Source organism: Cibotium barometz, chromosome 14 (genome assembly GCF_041138505.1).
Source record: "Cibotium barometz isolate CiBa-2024 chromosome 14, ASM4113850v1, whole genome shotgun sequence".
Taxonomy (NCBI): Eukaryota; Viridiplantae; Streptophyta; class Polypodiopsida; order Cyatheales; family Cibotiaceae; genus Cibotium; species Cibotium barometz.
In genome coordinates, this window is record NC_141059.1 from 51,695,298 (window position 1) to 51,715,336 (window position 20,039).

General features: G+C 45.4%; 1 protein-coding gene across 2 annotated transcripts in view; it reads right to left on the reverse strand.

Moving 5' to 3' along the window:
* Positions 1-2,381: 2,381 nt before the first annotated feature.
* The window catches only part of LOC147632165 (uncharacterized), a 64,126-nt gene continuing 46,468 nt past the window's right edge, over positions 2,382-20,039 (reverse strand). For both annotated transcript variants that reach the window (XM_086808797.1, XM_086808798.1), the window contains exon 7: positions 2,382-2,714. In XM_086808797.1, the coding sequence (XP_086664923.1) occupies positions 2,517-2,714 (198 nt within the window). In that variant the 3' untranslated portion in view covers positions 2,382-2,516. The remainder of the gene's footprint in view (positions 2,715-20,039) is intronic.

Genomic DNA, 20,039 nt, shown 5'->3' on the forward strand with positions numbered 1-20,039 from the left:
AATCTCTCATTCTTTTGTTTCAAAAATGAAAGAAGTGCAGGCATTATTTTTACCAATTGATTTATTACCTTTCCTTTTGAAAGCCATCTAACACCATGGATCTACAAAATTTGATAACGCTTCATATCAAATGCATCATATATATAAATTAGCTCCTCTCTTCGTAGGCTAGACTTACCTAACCATTCTCTCACCTTGTTAGCAAACTTATCGAGATACACGAACTCTACAAAGTTCTCACATGTATCTTTAACAACAAGATTCTCATGGTGTGCAATGCAATGCACACCCATAAGATGGGAGACATCTCGTCTAAGCTTTGCAAACAAGTCCTTCATTCACGCCAACCATGGCACTAGCTCGATCTAAAGCAAACCCAATCATCTGATCCTCTCTTAATTGCATATCTTTAAGTAATTGTTTTACTTCTTCATACGTAGATTGGGCCTTCCCATCACGTATGTGTACAAGCCTAACAAATCCCGTTTTACATACACCAAATCCTTCATTAGATAAGTATGTTGTGAAATAATGTGTACAAGCCTAACAAATCGAGTTTTACACACACCAAATCCTTCATTAGATAAGTATGTTATGTAAATGATTAAATGTTTCTCATAAATACTTCATAGCTTGCTTCTAGAAAATCCTTCCCAAATTGTGAACTAGTATAAGAAGAGTATTCACTTGACAAAGGCATACTAGGTGTATATGAAACTCACATAATTCTTGGAATGATTCCAATGACATGTCATTTTGAGCAACAAACCATGCAATTTGTATCACTTATAAATCCACATGTTTTTCAATTACCTTAGATGGTGCCTATGATTTTAACTTCAATCTTTTCACGCATTTTTTATGAGCCTCAGAACCTTGATGAATTTCAAGAGCTTGTTTTTGAATAGTTCTTCTCCAAAACTATTACCCGCTTTCATTTCAATCCACACTTTACATTTTCTTTTTCATTTTTATCAATAAGATAAGCCCATAGAAATGTTATCTTGCATGTATGAAGAAAATTTTGCACATGTTTCTTTTTTTCTTTTAGATGGCATTTCTTCAACCTCATTTTCAAAGAAGAGAGCATCTAAACTAGAATCAGAAACAAGGTTATGGGAAACGTCCCTTGCATTTGTTGTCGTGCCTCGGAATGCGACTTTAAGAGAGTTTTTCTTGAATCTTTTTTAGGTAGTCCCATGTTCGCGGAATCCTAGCTTGGATGAGTTGGCCAATGGGGTGTATATTAGATCTACGAATGTATAAAAAAAGGGGTCAATTACTAAAATACAAGTTAAAGGAGCTTGGATGAGTTGGCCAATGGGGTGTATATAGATCTACGAATGTGTAAAAAAAAGGTCAATTAGTAAAATACAAGTTAAAAGGATGCCAAAATTTCAAACCTTACTATGCGAGGCTCGAGCGCTTGCAGTGTGCACTAGCAACCAGCTTGTTATAAGGCCTTTGGAAAATCCTCAGAAGTTGGAGAGGAGGAATGCAAGCTGCTCAGTCACCAGTGCTCTAGCTCGTTGCTCAAGCGCTCAAGCCTCAAAGCAAGCTCCCTGATGGCAATTTTACAACAAAGTTTATGCTCTTGTTTGCTGCCCCAAACTTCAAAGCTAGTACAAGTGATGATCTACACACTAGAGTACTTAGTCTAATATATAGACTAACACATACGCATGTTTAAACACTTGTTTATGATAATATTCTTCAGTACACAGCAGCCCACAAAGTTTATGCTCTTGTTTGCTGCCCCAAACTTCAAAGCTAGTACAAGTGAAGATCTACACACTAGAGTACTTAGTCTAATATATAGACTAACACATACGCATGTTTAAACACTTGTTTAAACACTTGTTTATGATAATATTCTTCAGTACACAGCAGCCCACAAAGTCCTCTGTTTTCAGCACACACTGTCATCTCTTTGTGCATATATGATGCTCAAAATCACGCACATATGCTTCTCAATGGTTATGAGCATATACTTAATCATATAGATATATGTTTGTACATGTTTAAGAACATTGTTGAGGTGATCATGATGTGTTTACAGCAGTACCAAATCAGCCCCCAACACAGTTCTCTTTCTCATGATATTTAGCCTCATCACCATGTGTTATATGATGCTCATCAATTACCATCAATTAGGTGTACATGATGTTGATGTTCTGCTATAGTATGTGAGCTTCCCAACATCTTCTAATGCTATTCTCAAATCCCACATCCTTCTCAAACTTCTACATTTTCATTACTGTTTAGGAGTGCTTCAAGAACTACCTGTAGATCACTACGCTCAAACATTACCATCACATTTCTTGTTCACATATTGAGAACTTTAATTTCAAATGCAATTAACATCAGTCACTAGCCACATAAGCTTAATTTGAAATCATATATACAGAACTTCGCACATGTACATAGAACCCAACTTCTTGTTTGCACAACCAGAGACTTGGGGGTTTCATAAAATACAAAAATGGAATAACCTTCCATTTAATGGACAAGGCTAGCTAGCTGAAAGATGTATCCATGGGTAACAAAAGACCGATCAAACCATCACTTGGCCGGAGAGAGATCTCTAGCAGATCACAGATCTCACGAGACCAGGGAAGAATGAAAAGTATGCGAGCCCAAAACTTTCCGGTCTCAGGAATCATCACAACACCTGCACGATCTCGCTGCCTGAGGTAAGACTCAAATTGTTGAAACTGCAATCGGATCAAATGTATCTCATTAATTTTGAATCTCTCTCTCTCTCTCTCTCTCTCTCTCTCTCTGTGCACCAGAGTAACTCCACAGACATGTCGCATGTGCAGCTGCAGGTGAAGGTTTCCATTGCTCTTACTCTTCTAACATTTCGTATCACAGAGAGGGGACTGAAGCGAGCCTGTCTAGCCATGGTCTTGTGTGGCTATCGGCAGCAGCAGCGAGGCAGCAACTGCAAAGCGGCAAGCACAAGCATAAGGCAGCGCCCAAAGCAAGGTGTGCAACACTGCAAAGCATCGGCATCAGGGCATTGCTTGCAGCATAGTGTGCAGAGCAGCCGAGCTGTACAGCGTGTGGCGCAGAGCAGCAGCATAAGCAGCAATAGCAGGTGGCGCAACAAAGCAAGCCAAGGCTTCTAGAAGCACATGTGCAGGCCCAGCAAGGCAAGCACAAGCAGAGCAGTGTGTGCTGTGCACAAGGCAGAGCAGTGACGGCAGGACACGCAGCGAAGGGCAGTGACGCCGACACGCAGCAGCAACGTGGTTCACAGCAGCAGAAGACGTGCGGCAAAGGGCACAGCATAGAAGCAGTGCAAGGAAGCAGCCGGCAGCACTAAGCGTTGCTGCAGCAGCAGAACACAGAGGAGCAGCGGTGCTGCACAGGAGGCGCTCGGCTGAAGACTGCGCTGCTGCGATGGTGGTACTGCCAGCACAACCGGCAGTACTGGGCAGTGCAATCAGCGGCTGTGGCGGAATAGGGCACTGCACAGGTGGTGGTTGGCGAAACAGGGCAGAAAAAGGTGCTGCTACAGTGACTAGTGGTGACAAAGGGAGGCTACGAGCAGGACGTGGTGCTGCATCGGTGGCACCGTCATCAACGACATAGGTGGCCCTGACATCGACAGGATTTCTTCTGAAACAAAACGACAAACACTATTGTCACAATTTAACAGGTATACCATTTTGATACAGTGCATTTCTACATTCTCGCTACAGGTCTACATAGCTGCAGGCATACAGTACAATGTTGGATACGTGCTCTAGCACTTGTGTTTGTAGTAGTGCACTATGGTTTTTACATTGGTGAGTAGCGATGGCTCAAGCACAAGATGTATTTGGGCTGTTGACCCAGGAGGACAAGTTGGATGGACCCGACTACTCCTGGAGTTTTATGGTTCGCAATGTGTTGGTAGCCAAAGGGCTTTGGGATATCGTGTCTAGTGATGACACACGCCCACCAACACTTCAGCCAGCCACACCTCAGAGGATAGGTGCACAGAGGGTTGCAGATGTACAGGCTGCAAATCCTCCTCTTCCCCTACACAGGAAGAAAGGAGGTGGGATTCTCGTGATGCACACAGGCTATGTCTTTGATTGCCTTATCAGTGAACAGGTCTATCACACCTCATATACAGTCATGTAGTTCTGCAAAACAAGCATGGGATACACTGGATCATATGTATCTGTTAGACATCATCGTCCCTTGTTGTTGGCTTCTTTTGTGGTGCCCTATTTTAGCATTTAGGGCTGACCATGTTAGCTAGAGGGGCTGCTCACATCATATTCCCACTTTTTCCCTATTTTATGGAGTGATTAGGTTTTATTCCTAGTCATGAGGATGTTGGTCGGCTGCCCCTGTTTGGGCATATATATAGCCGGGCCATTCCCCCCTCACACTTGACTTGGGTATTTGCCTTGCATGCCTTAGTGCCTCTGCATATTGGCTTGCTGCAGTCCCTCACATACGAGGTCATCTTCCCCTCTTGCTCGGGACTTATACCAGCATGTGTTTCTTGTTTGGTGATATTGAGAGCAGGTATATATATACCTGTCTCTCTCTCTCTCTCTCTCTCTCTCTCTCTCTCTCTCTCTCCTACACTATTTGGGCTACACATCGATGAGGTGGCTGACTTCATTGGTCACGGTGGTGGGGACCGGGTAGTACCACAGTCCACATTATGCTATATGCAGATGATATTATTCTGGTCTCTGAGTCACGGATGGGACTATAGCACTATCTCCATGCACTCGATGACTTCTGCACACAGAGGGGGCTTACAATGAACCTTGGGAAAACCAAGACCATGATTTTCCACACCTCATGGTCGGTTCGACGACACGCCATCTTCACACTAGCAAGAGGACAGGTAGAGGTGGTAGACTCATATGTGTACCTGGGGATTACAATTACGACTCCGCCGGGAAGATTTACTATGGCACATGCAGCCAGGGATACTCACACGAGGGTATGCAGCTCTGGCCACGCTAGAGAGACAGTGTCACCAGGCACACTTCCAGGAGCCCTGCCTATCCAGGATCGGCTAGCTCACTTACACTCACACCCGGAGATCATGATCCGAGGTATTTTTGCCTCGCCATCGCCTATGTATCACATATTACACCCCCATTATGGTACTGGTTGGAGCTAGAAAGATCTGCATTGCATTCTTGTATACCCTACGCATATAGGTTGCATACTGAGCCTCTAGCAATAGTGCTCCATCCATCACACCCCCCCACTAGCTCAGTACTTTCATAGTTTACTTCATGTTCATTTTGTCCTTCTTTTTTCTGGACATCCGGAAGACATTGACAGTTGTACATTGATTTGTCTCATAGGTCGAGTTCGGCCTCTAGTAGACGTTAATACAGCTTCTCTCTCTCTCTCTCTCTCTCTCTCTCTCTCTCTCTCTCTCTCTCTCTCTCTCTCTCGTGTTTCCACTTTCCCATCTTCCGCTATGCATTCCTTCATGGTATCCGAGAACCAGTAACTTGTAGCATTAGTTGCTCCCTCTTCTTCCTTCATGGTATCATCAATCTAGGATCTGCGTTTTCCTGCTGCCCCATATTCTGCCCTGTCTACAACCCTTCTCCACTGTGTTTTTTCAGATCGGCAGCTCTCCGGTTGCTGCGCTTCCTGGACAATAGCTGTTGGTAGCTCTACGGTCTACCTTCACCTGGACTTCATCATTTTCAGCCAAAGGTACCTCTCTTTGGCATTGTTTTCCTCATCTGAGGTGTGGGAACTGGTCGGCCTGTATTTTCAGGTTTGCAGCCTCTCTGTTGGCTGCGTTTTCTTCTCCAATGGACACACATCACTTGCACAAGGGGTTTTGTGTGGATTGTGGCTTTGGTGACAGTTTTTGGTACCTGAAGAGGACACTGAATTTTCTGATTGCAGTCAGAGTTTTGCTGATTTTTGAGCATCTATACGTGTGTTTTGTCCCTGTAGGGCCGGTTTCTTCATGTTCCTTGCCTTCTGTTGGTGGTGGAGTGCTGTTTTTTGCTATACGGCAGAGTTTTGGCTGCTTTTTGCTTCCCAAAGGAGTTTTCTACACTCGGAGGGGGCCCATCTCCAGCTACTTCACTTGAGGATAAGTTTCGAGAGCTGTTTTGTATATGTGGAGACTTTCTTTTGACTGGAGTTTGCAGATTTTGGAAGAGAGTAGTTCTTTCTTGACGAGAGAAGTTATCTTTCGAGAGATCCTGGGTAGAGTTTATTTTGTCCGAGCCTATGTTCTTTGCAATGTTTTGCATGTGAGGTGTGATCCTTTTCATAGGGATCATTTGTTTGTAGCTGATTCTTGGGATTGGATTCTATGGGAGAGTCTTCTGCTCTCAGTGATGCTTTTGAGGACTTTGTTACCACTACAGTTTATATTCATGCTTCCCTTCCTCTCTGTGCGAAGTCTATCTCTGCCTATCTTTGTGATGCTTCTAAGGATGTCCACTCCCTCTGCTAGTCCTGCATTTGGTTTGATGCGGCGTGCAGGGTTGTTTTGGAGGATGGACTTTTGGACCCGATGGGATACTTTGGATCTGTGGTTGCTAGTCGTGCCTGGGGCACAATGGTACTTCTAGATTTTTTTGGATTTGGATCAGAATCAAGTTGGGCTTGTATCAGTCCGACAACATCATTTTTCAGAAGGGGATGTGGAGTCCTTTCATCTGGCGATGCCCACCTCAATGGAATGAGCTTGTGTACAACATTGGGCAACTCATGGTACAAAGTTTGAGCAGATGGATCCCATCTTTTCTACACAATCTTTACATATTGCAATGCCGACCTTTCTAGAGGATGCTTCTTTTCAACATTTGGCAACTCTTGTTACAAAGTTTGAGCAGATGGACTCAAAAGGGTTCCAATGAGGAGCAACCTCCTCCTCCTAGATTGATTATCTACAGAATCTGACCTTGGTTGATTTTAAGGTCTTTCAAACCTTCTCCAGAATGGAAACACGACATTCGACTTCGGGGAGTGTTCTTACACTTGGGAGTGAAACCATTATTTGGAGCAGCACATCGCAGCCTACATGGTTGTTTTCTTCCAGAGGACTCAGGAGCGGTGTACCTAGCAGCTTGTTCTATTGCTTTTGTAGCTGAGTTGCTGAGGAGATTGCTTGTGGAGCTTTCCTAGTACCTATTGCTGTAGTCTTTCATCTTTAATCGAGGACGGTGTCTCTGGCTTCTTGGAGTTCACTCAGCATCCGGTGCTAAGAGGGGATGTTAGACATCATCATCCCCTTTCTGTTGGCTTCCTTTGTGGTGTCCTATTTTAGCCTTTAGGGCTGACCATGTGGACCAGTCACCCCTCACATCATATTCCCACTTTTTCCCTGTTTTATGGAGTCATTAGGTTTTATTCCTACTCGTGAGGATGTTGTTGGCTGCCCCTGTCTGGACATTATATATATAGCCGGGCCATTCCCCCCTCACACTTGACTTGGGTAGTTGCCTTGCATGCCTTAGTGCCTCTACATATTGGCTTGCTGCAGTCCCTCACATACGAGGTCATCTTCCCCTCTTGCTCAGGACTTGTACCAACATGTGTTTCTTGTTTGGTGATACTAAGAGCAGGTATATACCTCTCTCTCTCTCTCTCTCTCTCTCTCTCTCTCTCTCTCTCTCTCTCTATATATATATATATATATATATATATAAAGCCCATTTTTTTCGCCGCTCTGGGAGATTGGCACAACAGTTGCATCGTACAAAGGCACCTTGAAGACATGTATGGCTGACCACGAAAAAGATATCACAGAATAAGCCCATGGATTGAAGTAGTAATGAAGCAGAAGGATACACCAGTCAATAAAGTAGAGGTTATGAATGCTACATTGGAAGAGGAAGCCAAGAGACGGGCACGTGCCTTACATGTATGCGTAGTTGGTTGGGAAGATAAGGGGAATCCCCAAGAGGATGCAAAAGCTCTTGCAACAAAAATTGGAGCCATTGATGTACCCATTGCTGGAGCATGGCGAGTAGGCAAAGATGAAACCAGGGTGAAGATCTTGATCATCAGGTTTGGTGACTTGGAGAAGAAGGCCTTCCTCTCCAAAAGGATGGCCCTTGAGGGGGAAAAGATTTATTTGGATGAGGACCTTACACCGGCACACAGATAGCACACCGGAAGGAACACATGCCACGTGTGCTTGAAGCAAGGAAAGAGGGGAAATGGACGGTATACAGAGATGGCCGAGTCATCATTACGGATAGGAGGCCTACCTGACGGTGCGCGGCCTATGAGACCTTGCGATTCACGATGTGGAATTACAATGGAGCCCTTAAAACAGATGCAGGATACTTTGAGGATACTTTCAGACACAGTGATGTTGATATGTATATGGAGACCCATCAGTGCACAAACAAGAGGCTTCCTGACGTGCGGGGTTATAGATGGGAATCAGTGTTCCGTCCTCAGCCATGCACACTGAGAGGTACCAGAGGATCTGGAGGAGTGGCAGTACTTTTCAGAGAGGAGCTTCGTGACAAAATACATGCGGTACATAGAGATGCAGATGCGAGGAATATGTGGGTCCCAGTATGCAAAGAGGGGCTCCGCGAGCTATATGTGGCGGTACGCTACTTTCCCCTAGCCAACTCCAGGTTTGCACCATCAGGAGAGTTGCACTATATGCCACTATATGATGATATCATGAGGTTTGCCAGCATGGGAGACATATTACTATTAGGAGACTTTAATGCACGTACAGGCACAGAGTAGACAAAGCTGTATGATACTCATGAGACTATGTACCGGGGGAGATCACGGCAAAGGATGTAGGGTTGTAGAGATCAGCACAGGATGAGGGGGAGATTACAAATTATGGCAGGCATTTTCTCACACTCGGGAGTGCACATGGGTTGGTCATATACAATGGCCTATCCAGATGGCAGGGATCAGATGCTCTCACATGCTGGAACTCTAAAGGGGAAGCGAGCACAGTGGACTACTTGATGGGATCTCCTTCATTGATACCTGATGTGCGGGATTTCAAGATTTCCAGTCGGCCCATTGGCATAGAAGCCAATCATGCATACCTGAGTTTCACACTAGTAGGTCATCTACCTAGGTACCCCAGATATTAGTTTACACATGAGACAGCTGGGGTTTACTCAGATGTAGTATCTGATGGCTTGTTTGCTTTAGACCCGCATAGCCCTCTGGAAGAGATTACGTGAGGATTGGCAGGTGTACTACATGCATCCGCCTCATATGTGTTTCCCTGCACACTGACCCCCCCCCCCCAAGGGACCCCCACGCAGCACTGCCCCACAAAACAGTTGGTATGATGATGTGTATCGTGAGACACGAGCACAACTACAGTGTGAGATTTCCATTGGGACTCACACACAGACAGGCCAAGATGATCTTTCAGCGCCTTGTGCGGAGGAAGAAATGAGCCTACCTGGTTAAGTTAGAGGAGGAGATCTACCAACTCTTCTTGGGGAAGGACAGCAAGAGGGCATGGAAGATGTTTCAGGGAGAGACAACCTAGTACTTCGACTATTGCACCTAAGGCATGGCATGCTTATGTTAGAGAGCTGTATGATGCACCAAGACCCACCCCCCCCCTCCACTAGGAGCTAGACCTGCTAGCTCCTAGTGGCATGCTTATGCTAGAGAGCTGTATGATGCACCAAGACAACCCCCCACCCCCCTCCACTAGGAGATAGACCTGCTAGCAACACCTTTTTTACTATGCAGATGGTGCTAGATGCGATCGATAGGTTACAGAATGGAAAGGCACAGGATCATGATGGGCTAGTTGGAAAGCACTTCTCATATGCGCGTGACACTTTGGCTCCGCTGATTGTACGTGTGTTTAATCATGCCATTTGTGATGGTTTCCCGGCAAGCTAGACAAAACATACCATTGTACCACTCTTTAAGAGTGAGGACCCATGGTACCAGGCAACTACATGACGATCATGATTGGTCATTACTTGGCCAAACCATATGGCTCTATATTGGAGTCGGAGATGAGCCGCTGGGCAGAGAGGCTTGGTCAACGAGCACAGGACAAGACACAAAAGAGAAGGATATACTGCTGCTTTGTGGACTTACACAAAGCCTTCAATACCGTACCGCGTGCTAGGCTTATGCACAAATTGCAGGACATTGAGGTACCTGAGGATATGCAGTGGTGGATATATGCTTTGTATGAGTCTGTGACAGGAAAAGTCCGAGCTCCAAGCGGACTATCCGATATGGTGACCAGCACGATAGGGGTGAAGCAGGGATGCCCACTATCACCCACCCTCTTTGGACTGTACATGGATCTGGTCTCCGATTATGTAGACAGATTGGGAGGCCAAGGGCATGCCTAGCAGGGGTGATGATACCCATCTTGTTATATGCATATGATATTGTTCTAATCTTAGACTCTCCGGAGGGATTACAGAGACATTTGGATGCATTACAGGCATTCTGTGCAGATAGAGATCTGACAGTGAACCTTGGGAAAAGCAAGGTTATGGTGTTTAACACCACACAGGCATGGGTGACGAGATCAGAGTATCAGTTCACTTTCAGAGAGGAGCCGGTTGAGTACGTCAGGTCATATGTCTATTTGGGAGTTACTTTCACGGGACCGCATTTCTCCCTAAAGGAGGTAGCAGCAGCTAGATTAGCTCGAGGTCATGCAGCCTTGGGGTACTTGAGAGGCGGTGTGCACACATACAGTTTTAGGAGCCGCACACCAAATTGTGGCTATTTGATACAATTGTCACACCGACCCTCCTGTACCGAGCTCCAATTTGGAGGCCCAGCATACATCACAGATCTCAGAGAGGGACTGATGAGAGATGGAGGGATATGGAGAGACCACTGATTATGATGATTGCCCGCATGATTCGGAGCAAATCATCGGTACCACATGAGATTGTTTGGGCTCAGTTGGGTGCCACACCAATAGTGACCGAGGCCCTATTCCAGGCAGTTACCTTTTTACAGCGGCTATGGGAGCTCCCTCAACAGAGGTACTCCCGATGGGCATTGACCTCATCCATACAATTGGCAGAGGATGGAGATACTCATTGCTGGTATGCTCAAATGAGATCATGGTTTGACCTACATGGTTTGCGGAGAGAGGCACTCCCACCCTTTCGGTACAGCTTGGATTGTCAATTTTGGATCTCACCCGCTCATAGCAGAACCGTGTGATTAGGATGGATATCGTCAGAGTGGACACAGAGAGGACATGGACTAGTCCCCTTGTTGAGCCCTTAGACACAAAGACGAAACATGGATCTACACCTATCACATGGGATACGTTGTGCCATTAGACAGATCCGGACCTCACCACACCAGCTGCGGATTGAGACAGGGTGATATGTGCATTAGATCTCGGATGACCGCATTTGTCAGCTATGCTAACAGGAGGCAGAGGCAGAGACGGAGGAGCGCTACATTTGCCGATGTACAATCTATTATCAGATCCGAGGGAGATATCATTGCCTCTTCCAAGAGGGTTTTGGGCCAACACACACGGTCATGGAGTTTGAGGATCAGAGATGCCTCGGATTGTTCCTACTTGAGCTCAGGAGACACAAAGAGACCCTCTTGGCAGACAGGAGACCGAGCCATGATATACCTAGATAGAGGATCCTTACAGATTTATTAAGCACCAGCACCAACACCAGCAACGTAGCCCACACACCTCCTGATACCTCCTCCATCGGGCCATCAAGACACCAGCCACGCTCCCAGGGAGTCACCACTGATAGAGCAGTCGTCTTATGTCGTGCTCGTCGGCCACGCCCACCAGCATCCCGACAACGGCATCCTCACCATCGCCAGATTAGAGCCGTTATTGCTCGACATTGGAGGCGCCTACCTCGCTTCTATGACCTCTCCATTCTGAACAGCCCCATGGCGGAGATATTTGATTTGAGGAGAGGGCAGCACTTCAACTAATCAGCATACATGGATCTATTTGATATACATTTTCCAATATTTTCTACTCAGTATCATCTAGGTGTCTTACTTAGAGTTCTTATAACTATAAGATAGTCAGTTTATTGTACTTGTCAATTTCATTTGGTTGTTCTCTTTGATGAGACACCAACTTCAGATGTACTCTCAATTTTGGTCTCATAGGCCATCAAGGCCTACACCAACTTCAGATGTACTTACTCTCTCTCTCTCTCTCTCTCTCTCGCTCTCTCTCTCTCTCTCTCTCTCTCTTTTTCGTGAAATGGTGTTTTATATTATATGTAAAAATGTACATCAGCCACATGGCTCACACAGAACGAACCTGTACACTAATAAGAAAGCCTCCTAGCCAAATAAGCATCCCAGATAAAAGCATCAAAGATCAGCCAGCCGAGCTGCCATAGACCATAACGAAATAACATCTGCATCCAGTAGCTGAGCTGAGAGAAGAGAAGAAAACTGCCAAAGCAGCAAACCACGGATACGTAGAATGTGCCCATGTATTCCAGACAAGGAATCAAAGATGAACCCATTCCGTGTAGTCCAAATATGCCAAAGTCCTATCCATCTAAGGAAATGGAATATCACGAGGTGACTGTCCGAAGTAGTGACTTGAGGACAAATCCCAAATATCCACTGATGAGCCGAAACAGTAGACCTCTCTACTGCCTCCCAAACGCGAGAAACAAAAGACCAAATCTGACGGGCCACTGGACAACTCATGAACAGATGCATAACTGTTTCAGTGCATGTCGTGCAGAAGAGGCAAGAGGCCAATGTAATTTTACGACGGCTGAGCTGATCCCGTGTAGGTAACCCTCCCACCAACAGCCTCCAAATGAAAACCTTACCTTGGTAAGGGAGTTTAGACTGCCAACCACGCATAAGAGTTTTTTGCCACCATGATTTAGACTTGTGCAATCCCCACACCTTATTAGCCTTGGCTGAAACCCAATCTTTCTCTGATACAAGCTTATGATAGACCTGGTTAGCTGAAAGTGATATCAAGTCACCAGATTTACATAGTGCCCAATCAAGCCAAGGCTGATCTGCAAATGGCCGAGGCAATGGAGTAAAAGGCTCAAGTGCATGCATGATGTCAACCCATAGTGGCTCAAATGTCCGAGGAACCCTAAAGTGCTGCCGAATACGACGAAACGAATATGGCCTGTCACTCACGACCAGGTATCACAGCATCTCGGATTCTAACCAAGCCTAACCTGACCATGCGGTTGAGTCGTATGCGTGAAGCATCTGTCTCGCCAAACAATGACACGCGACTCCACAAATGTTTCGAACTGCAAAGAGTTCAAAAGTAGTCTTTCATGACCAGGATCCCACCGAGCCAATAGTAGAACTTCATGCCAAGAAAGGAGAATATGCGATAAAATGTGAGATGAGCGAATACGGACAGGATGAGCTGCATTCACAATGTCCCACCATGAAGCCTGCACACGTGTCCGTCCATGTGACAATCCCTCCAACTCAATCAAGTCACGAGCCATGAATACCCAAGGCTGCTCCTGCAAACACATATCCTGAAAAAGCGCCCACCTACGTGCCACCATATGCAAGCGGACATCCAGTAAAGCAGCCCCATCCATTCTTTTGGGCGTCGTAATGTGATTCCAAGCTATCCATGTTTGACCCATAATATTTCCTTGCCTCTTCCACAGCATAAACCGAATGGGAGCAACCAAACGGAGAAGAGATTTGTGCGTCCAAGGTAGCAAAGGCAAAAAATAGGAAATCATGCTAAGCATAATAACCTGAGCTACCTTAACCCTCACGTGCATAGGCCACCCTTGAGCTTTCCAATACATAAATTTATCAGAGATCCGAGCAGAAATCCAAGCAAGAAGCGCTCGGGGGTCCACATCCACACCCACCGGATACCCAAGATGACGAACAATGTCTCCTGTATGCACCACACGGCCTTGCCACCCTAATGCCTCAAGATCAAATTCCGTGCATACAATGAGGACTGATTTTGTTGAATTTATTTTCAGCCCAGAAGCCAATACAAAATTATTCCAAGCTTCCATTGCTCGATCTATATTGGCTTTTTCGGCCCTGAGAAACATAAAAGTGTCATCCGCAAGGGCTTGAGCAACCAATTGCTTGCCATGAGGGAGATGCAAACCAACCACTTCACCATGCGATGCCATAGCATCTAGGCGAGATAACATAGGATGAGTGGCAATGGCAAAGAAAAGAGGGCTAAGAGGACAGCCCTGCCGGAGAGAACGGGTGAGAGAAATACCATCCGAAAGTCCTCCATTGAGCATAATCCGCGTGATAGAGCCAGAGCCAAGTAAATGCACCAAATTAGCCATTTTGGGACCAAAGCCCATGGCTGTCATTAACTGAGAAAGGAAAGACCAGCTGACATGATCAAAAGCTTTTTCAAGATCCAATTGCACCATCACAATCTCTTGCTTCTTTGCCTTGGCATAATCCACTCCAATTTGAACATTAAGAATATTATGCAAAATATTCCTGCCATGCACAAATCCATATTGATATGGATGAATAAGAGTAGGAAGCACCTTCTGCAAGCGATTGGCAAAAATCTTTGTAAAGATTTTATACACATAAGTGAGATTGGGCACCATTGAGCCAAAGAAGTAGGCGAAGGGACTTTGGGCAACAAACGAAGTATGCCCAACTTCCAATCGGCAGGCGAGGCAACAATGGAATACGCCCAGTAAAGAAGAAGATAGCAGCACGATCATGAAAATCTGCTAGCTGTTGTAGCAACAAAGAAGTCTCCATGCATACATCAGCCACACCATCATTATCTACTGCAGCCATTTGCACGCTATTTGCCTTCACATATTCTTGCAAAAGCTCACCAGTGATCTGTAGCAAACGTGCAAACTCTGGAGAAGGTACCTGAGAATTTTCCTCTGCATTCTCTCCAACATTCACCAGAGTGTAACTTGCATCAACATCAAGCCTTTGACGTTTTTGTTGCTCCGAGGCATCTGAAGCATAACCCACATCCTTCTCGATCATCTCCTCAATAAGATCCATGTTAAGCCTATTGGCAGCCATGCCACCAACAGAAGCAGCCGGGTCATCCAAATCCATGTACAAAAGCAAAGAAAACCCTTTCTCTCAAACCCTAATTCAGCACCTGAAAACCCTAATTCAGCACCTGAAAACCCTAATTCAGCACCTGCAAATCCTTAAATAGTTGCTTGAACCATTGCTGCACCCTTGAGAAAACCTGCAAACCTAAATTTTTTTTATTTTTTATTTTTTTTACTTTTCTTCCACTGTTGCCTGAAACCCTAGAGCCGGAACCCTTGAGAAGATTCCATCATCTGCGTTTTCTTCTAGAGATCACACAGACAAAAAACCTCTGTTGCTTTTGTGCTTCGCTGCTCTTCTGTGCTGTGTACAGAATAAAAAAGGAAGATGAGACAAGAACCTCCACGCTCACGTGCGCCTTCTTTCTTTCTGTCCCTCTCTTCGGTATCGCCTCCCGTTTCCCACCCGCCCTCTCTCTCTGCGCCTCTCTTCGCTGCTCTCTCTCTCTCTCTCTCTCTCTCTCTCTCTCTCTCTCTCTCTCTCTCTCTCTCTGCGCCTCTCTCTCTCTCTCTCTCTCTCTCTCTCTCTCTCTCTCTCTCTCTCTCTCTCTCTCTCTCTCTCTCTCTCTCTCTCGCGCGCTACGCGCTGGTCCTGCCCTGCTCGCGCTACACGCTGGTGGTCTCCTCCCTGCTCGCGCTGGTCCTAGGTCTTCAGCAGTACGCACTGGTGGTCTTCTCCCTGCTCGCGCTATTCTCTCTCTCTCTCTCTCTCTCTCTCTCTCTCTCTCTCTCTCTCTCTCTCTCTCTCTCTCTCTCTCTTTGTAACTTGGTTGAACACAATGCTAATCAATACACTTAAATACACTAAGATTTGAAGGACACTTGCTCAAATACAAGAAGTAAATTGCTGAATTGACAAGAGGCACACAATGAGCCGGAACGGCCGACCCCTCCCTTGAGTAAATTGTATTACTATTGGAGAAATTCAATACATAGCTTCACGGGCATCCATTGCCAAATCCTCCATGCCAATGCATATGAAATTCAGCATTTAGAAAACAATGGTATGTCGATGTAGATCACCAAGGAGCTGCCTTGATGCCCGGCCCGACTTCAGTGCCCATATTCTCTACCATTGGCTCTATGTTCTACCAAGCAAGGTAGCAACATCTTCAAGAGCACATAAGACAAGAGAAATACTACACAGGGCGGCTAAACAAGGAGTCCTGCCCTTCTACTGAGTAAGTAATGACAACACATTGTCCAATTAGCTTACCAGTCTTCATAGAAGTTGTTGCAAGCGGAAGCCTTCGCGTTGGAAGCTTTAGAAGTGTTGATATCTTCGATTTGCCGCAATCCTTCGCGACAAAAGTCTTCAAGAGGATGAAGGGAACCTTGGGAAAGCTTCCCCTATGGTTCAACTTGAGAAAGGAAGGCTGAAATTAGGGTTTTCAGCAAAAAGACCAGAAATTACAGCAAAAATGAGAGCTGTTTTGCTGAATTTCAGTCATTGGGAGTGAGTAGGAGAGTGATTAGCACTTGGAAACACTCTTGGAAGCTTGGAAAACACCCTAGCAAGTTGGGTATGGCTATGGAGAGCTTGGAAATGGAGAGAAATGGTGGAAAAACAGAGTTTTCAGCCTCCAAAAATCCTCATGAAGAGAAAACACGAATTTCTCTTAATAAGTAAGTGAATTGGGGTCCAATCAGGTGAAGGGACATGGGGAGATGCCCATTTATGAGTAAAAGGGGAGGATCAGGTCCTGGACATTGAGTCTTGTCCGCCTCGGGACTTCAGTGAGTGTGAACTTGGAAGAGGTCATAATTTATAAGTGACTTTTGGGCGCCCAAACTTTAATGAAATGGGAACGCACTCACTTATAAATATTGGCTAAGTCCTAAGAGCTATTTGAGCCTAGATCGGGAAATACTTACCACCTGTTCACATGCCACACAACCATGTCAGCAGACAGTTTCACACGCACGGTTCACGGGCGGGCGTCCCCTTACCCGGAACTACACATAGGTCATGCAGGCATGAAAACAGCATGCAATTTCATTTGCAGGCAAGCACATAAAGATGCTATGCAATGCAGCATTGGCATGAGCAATTTCCGTTCATGAAACCATATAAGACCAGGCGTTTCCAGGCAAGTATACGCAATACCAGACCCAGTGGAAAGCCAATCCTCCAGGCGTTTCCGGGCATGTACACAAAGGCACAAGTCCCAGCGGAAAGCCAAGTCCTCCAGGCGTTTCCGGGCATGTACACAAAGGCACAAGTCCCAGCGGAAAGCCAAGTCCTCCAGATATTCCGGGCATGATAACATCAAGTCCCAGCGGAATATCATATCCAACTATACAGCATGACACGTGTCAATCACCTGCATAGGCATATTCCATAAGCAGGACACCAATCCAATATGTACATAGTGTGAAAGCAAGAGTGAACCATTTGGGTGGCCAAATGGTGACATTCCCCCCCGCTTCTAAACAGTTGTCCGCAACTGAAATGCATCCAAATATGTCTGAAGCACATGCGGGCAATCTTTGAAGAACTCTTCATCTACCCATTTAGCATCAATGGGAAGATAGTTCTTAAACTTCACAAGGTAACGCCTCACAACTTTGCCTGCAGCAAGCTTGCGTTCCTTGTGATACACAATTTGCTCTGGCTGTAAGATCTCCTCAAGCTCATCCACTTCTGGTGGATCCTCAATGACCATTTCACTGGGCTCCGGCCCTACATACTTGCGAAGGAGACTCACATGAAAAGCATTGTGTATGTGCCAATGACTAGGTAATGCCAATCTGAAAGCCACTTCATTGATCTTCTCGATCACTCGAAAAGGTCCATAGTACCTGGTTGCAAGCTTAGGATATGCACCCTCTTTGCCAGGCCTCTTTGCAAGTCTTGCTTTCTCAAATTTCAGCAATACCCAATCATTCTCTTTAACATCGAATTGTCTTCTATGCTTGTCGGCAGCCTTTTTATGCTTGTCTTGTGACCTTGCAATGGCTGTCCGCACCTGAGCAAAAGCAATATCCAAGTCTCTTACATACTCATCAGCTGCAAATATCTCATCCTTTGTGCGAAGGATGGGTGGCAAAACCACCTTACCATAAACAATCTCAAACGGGGCCTTTCCCGTAGATGCATGCACCGTGTTGTTGTATGCAAATTCCACAAGCGGTAAGTACTTCTCCCAGGAAGACTTCTGATCCGCCACATAACATTTCAAGAGATCCAACACGGCTGAATTTGCAGCCTCACTTTGCCCATCTGTTTGAGGGTGATAAGCTGATGAGAAGTCCAATTTGGTGCCCATATTATCAAATAAGGCCCGCCAAAAGAGACTTGTAGTCCTGGGATCTCTATCCCCCACAATGGACTTCGGCATTCCATGATGTTTGAACACTTGTGCAAGATATATTTTAACCATATGCTCAGCTTTGATGGTCTTTTTGACCGGCAAGAAATGAGCTTGCTTGCTAAACCTGTCCACAATTGTCCAAATTGCATCATTACCCTGTTGGGTACGTGGCAAGTCCATAATGAAATCCATTGTAATACTTTCCCATGGCTACGTGGGAATAGGCAATGGCTGAAGCAAACCTGGTGCCTTTTGCCTATCAAATTTGACCTTTTGACAGGTGATACATGCACGTACATGTGCCTCTATGTCCTTCCGCATACCTGGCCAAAAGAAATACCGCTCGATCATGTGCGTAGTAGGCATTATGCCTCTATGACCAGCATATGGAGGAGCATGGCACTCATCCAAAACCTTTTGCCTCATGTCAGACACCACACATAGGCAATTATCTTTCATGAGATAACCCTCTTTGATCACATATGAGGCATGTGCATGACCAGCCATCAAATCAGCCCAAATAGTGGCAAAATCAGCATCCGTATGATACAAATCACGCATGGTAGACAAGTCCCCATGAGAGGCAACCGAGATAGCTGCTACATACGGCTTTCGTGACAATGCATCAGCCACTACATTCTTCTTTCCCGGGGTGTGCAAGATCTGAAAATGAAACATAGAGAGGAAATTGGCCATCCTCATATGCTTCTCTGACAACTTAGTTTGAGTAAGAAAATACCTCAAACTCTGGTGATCTGTCTTCACAGTGAAATCAGCCCCAAGAAGGTAATGTTTCCATATAGTAAGTGCATGAATTACAGCCAAGAGCTCTTTCTCATAAATGCCAAGAGATAGCTCTGCATCATGCAATCTACGACTCTCATAAGCCACGGCATGTCCCTCTTGATTAAGGACAGCCCCTATGCAATTTCCAGATGCATCACATTCCACACAAAAAGGCTTTTGCAAATCCGGAACGATCAACACTGGACCATGAGTAGTTGCATCTTTCAATTTGAGGAATGCATCTCTCTCTACATTAGTCCATTTGAACACGGCCTTCTTCTTTGTCAAATCATGCAAAGGAGAAGCAATCCATGCAAAGTGCCGAATGAACCTGCGGTAGTAAGAGCATAATCCAAGAAAACTACGGATCTCATGCACCGAACTCAATTCGGGCCAATTCCGAATTGCATCAATCTTTGCAGGATCCATTCGCACTCCATCTTTGGACACAATATGCCCAAGATAATGTATCTCTGACAAGAAGAACTCACTCTTCTTTGCATTTATGAAGAGTTTATGCTTATGGAGCTCTTCAAAAACAATAGCCAAATGAGCTTTATGCTCTTCTTCGGTCTTCGAGAAGACTAGGATGTCATCAAAGAAGACACCTGTAAATTTCCTGTACCCACGGAATATGCGATCCATCATTCTATTGAATGTAGCCGGGGCATTTGTAAGACCAAAAGGCATAACAAGATACTCATAAAGCCCAAATGCTGTCCTGAAAGCAGTTTTGTGTACATCCTGAGGCACTACACGCACTTGATGATATCCACTCTTGAGATCAATTCGGCTAAAGCATGCCGATCCATCCAACTTGTCAAGGATGTCGTCTATGCGTGGAATCGGAAACCGATTCTTGATGGTAAGCTTATTCAAAGCTCTATAATCCACACACATACGAAAGGATCCATCC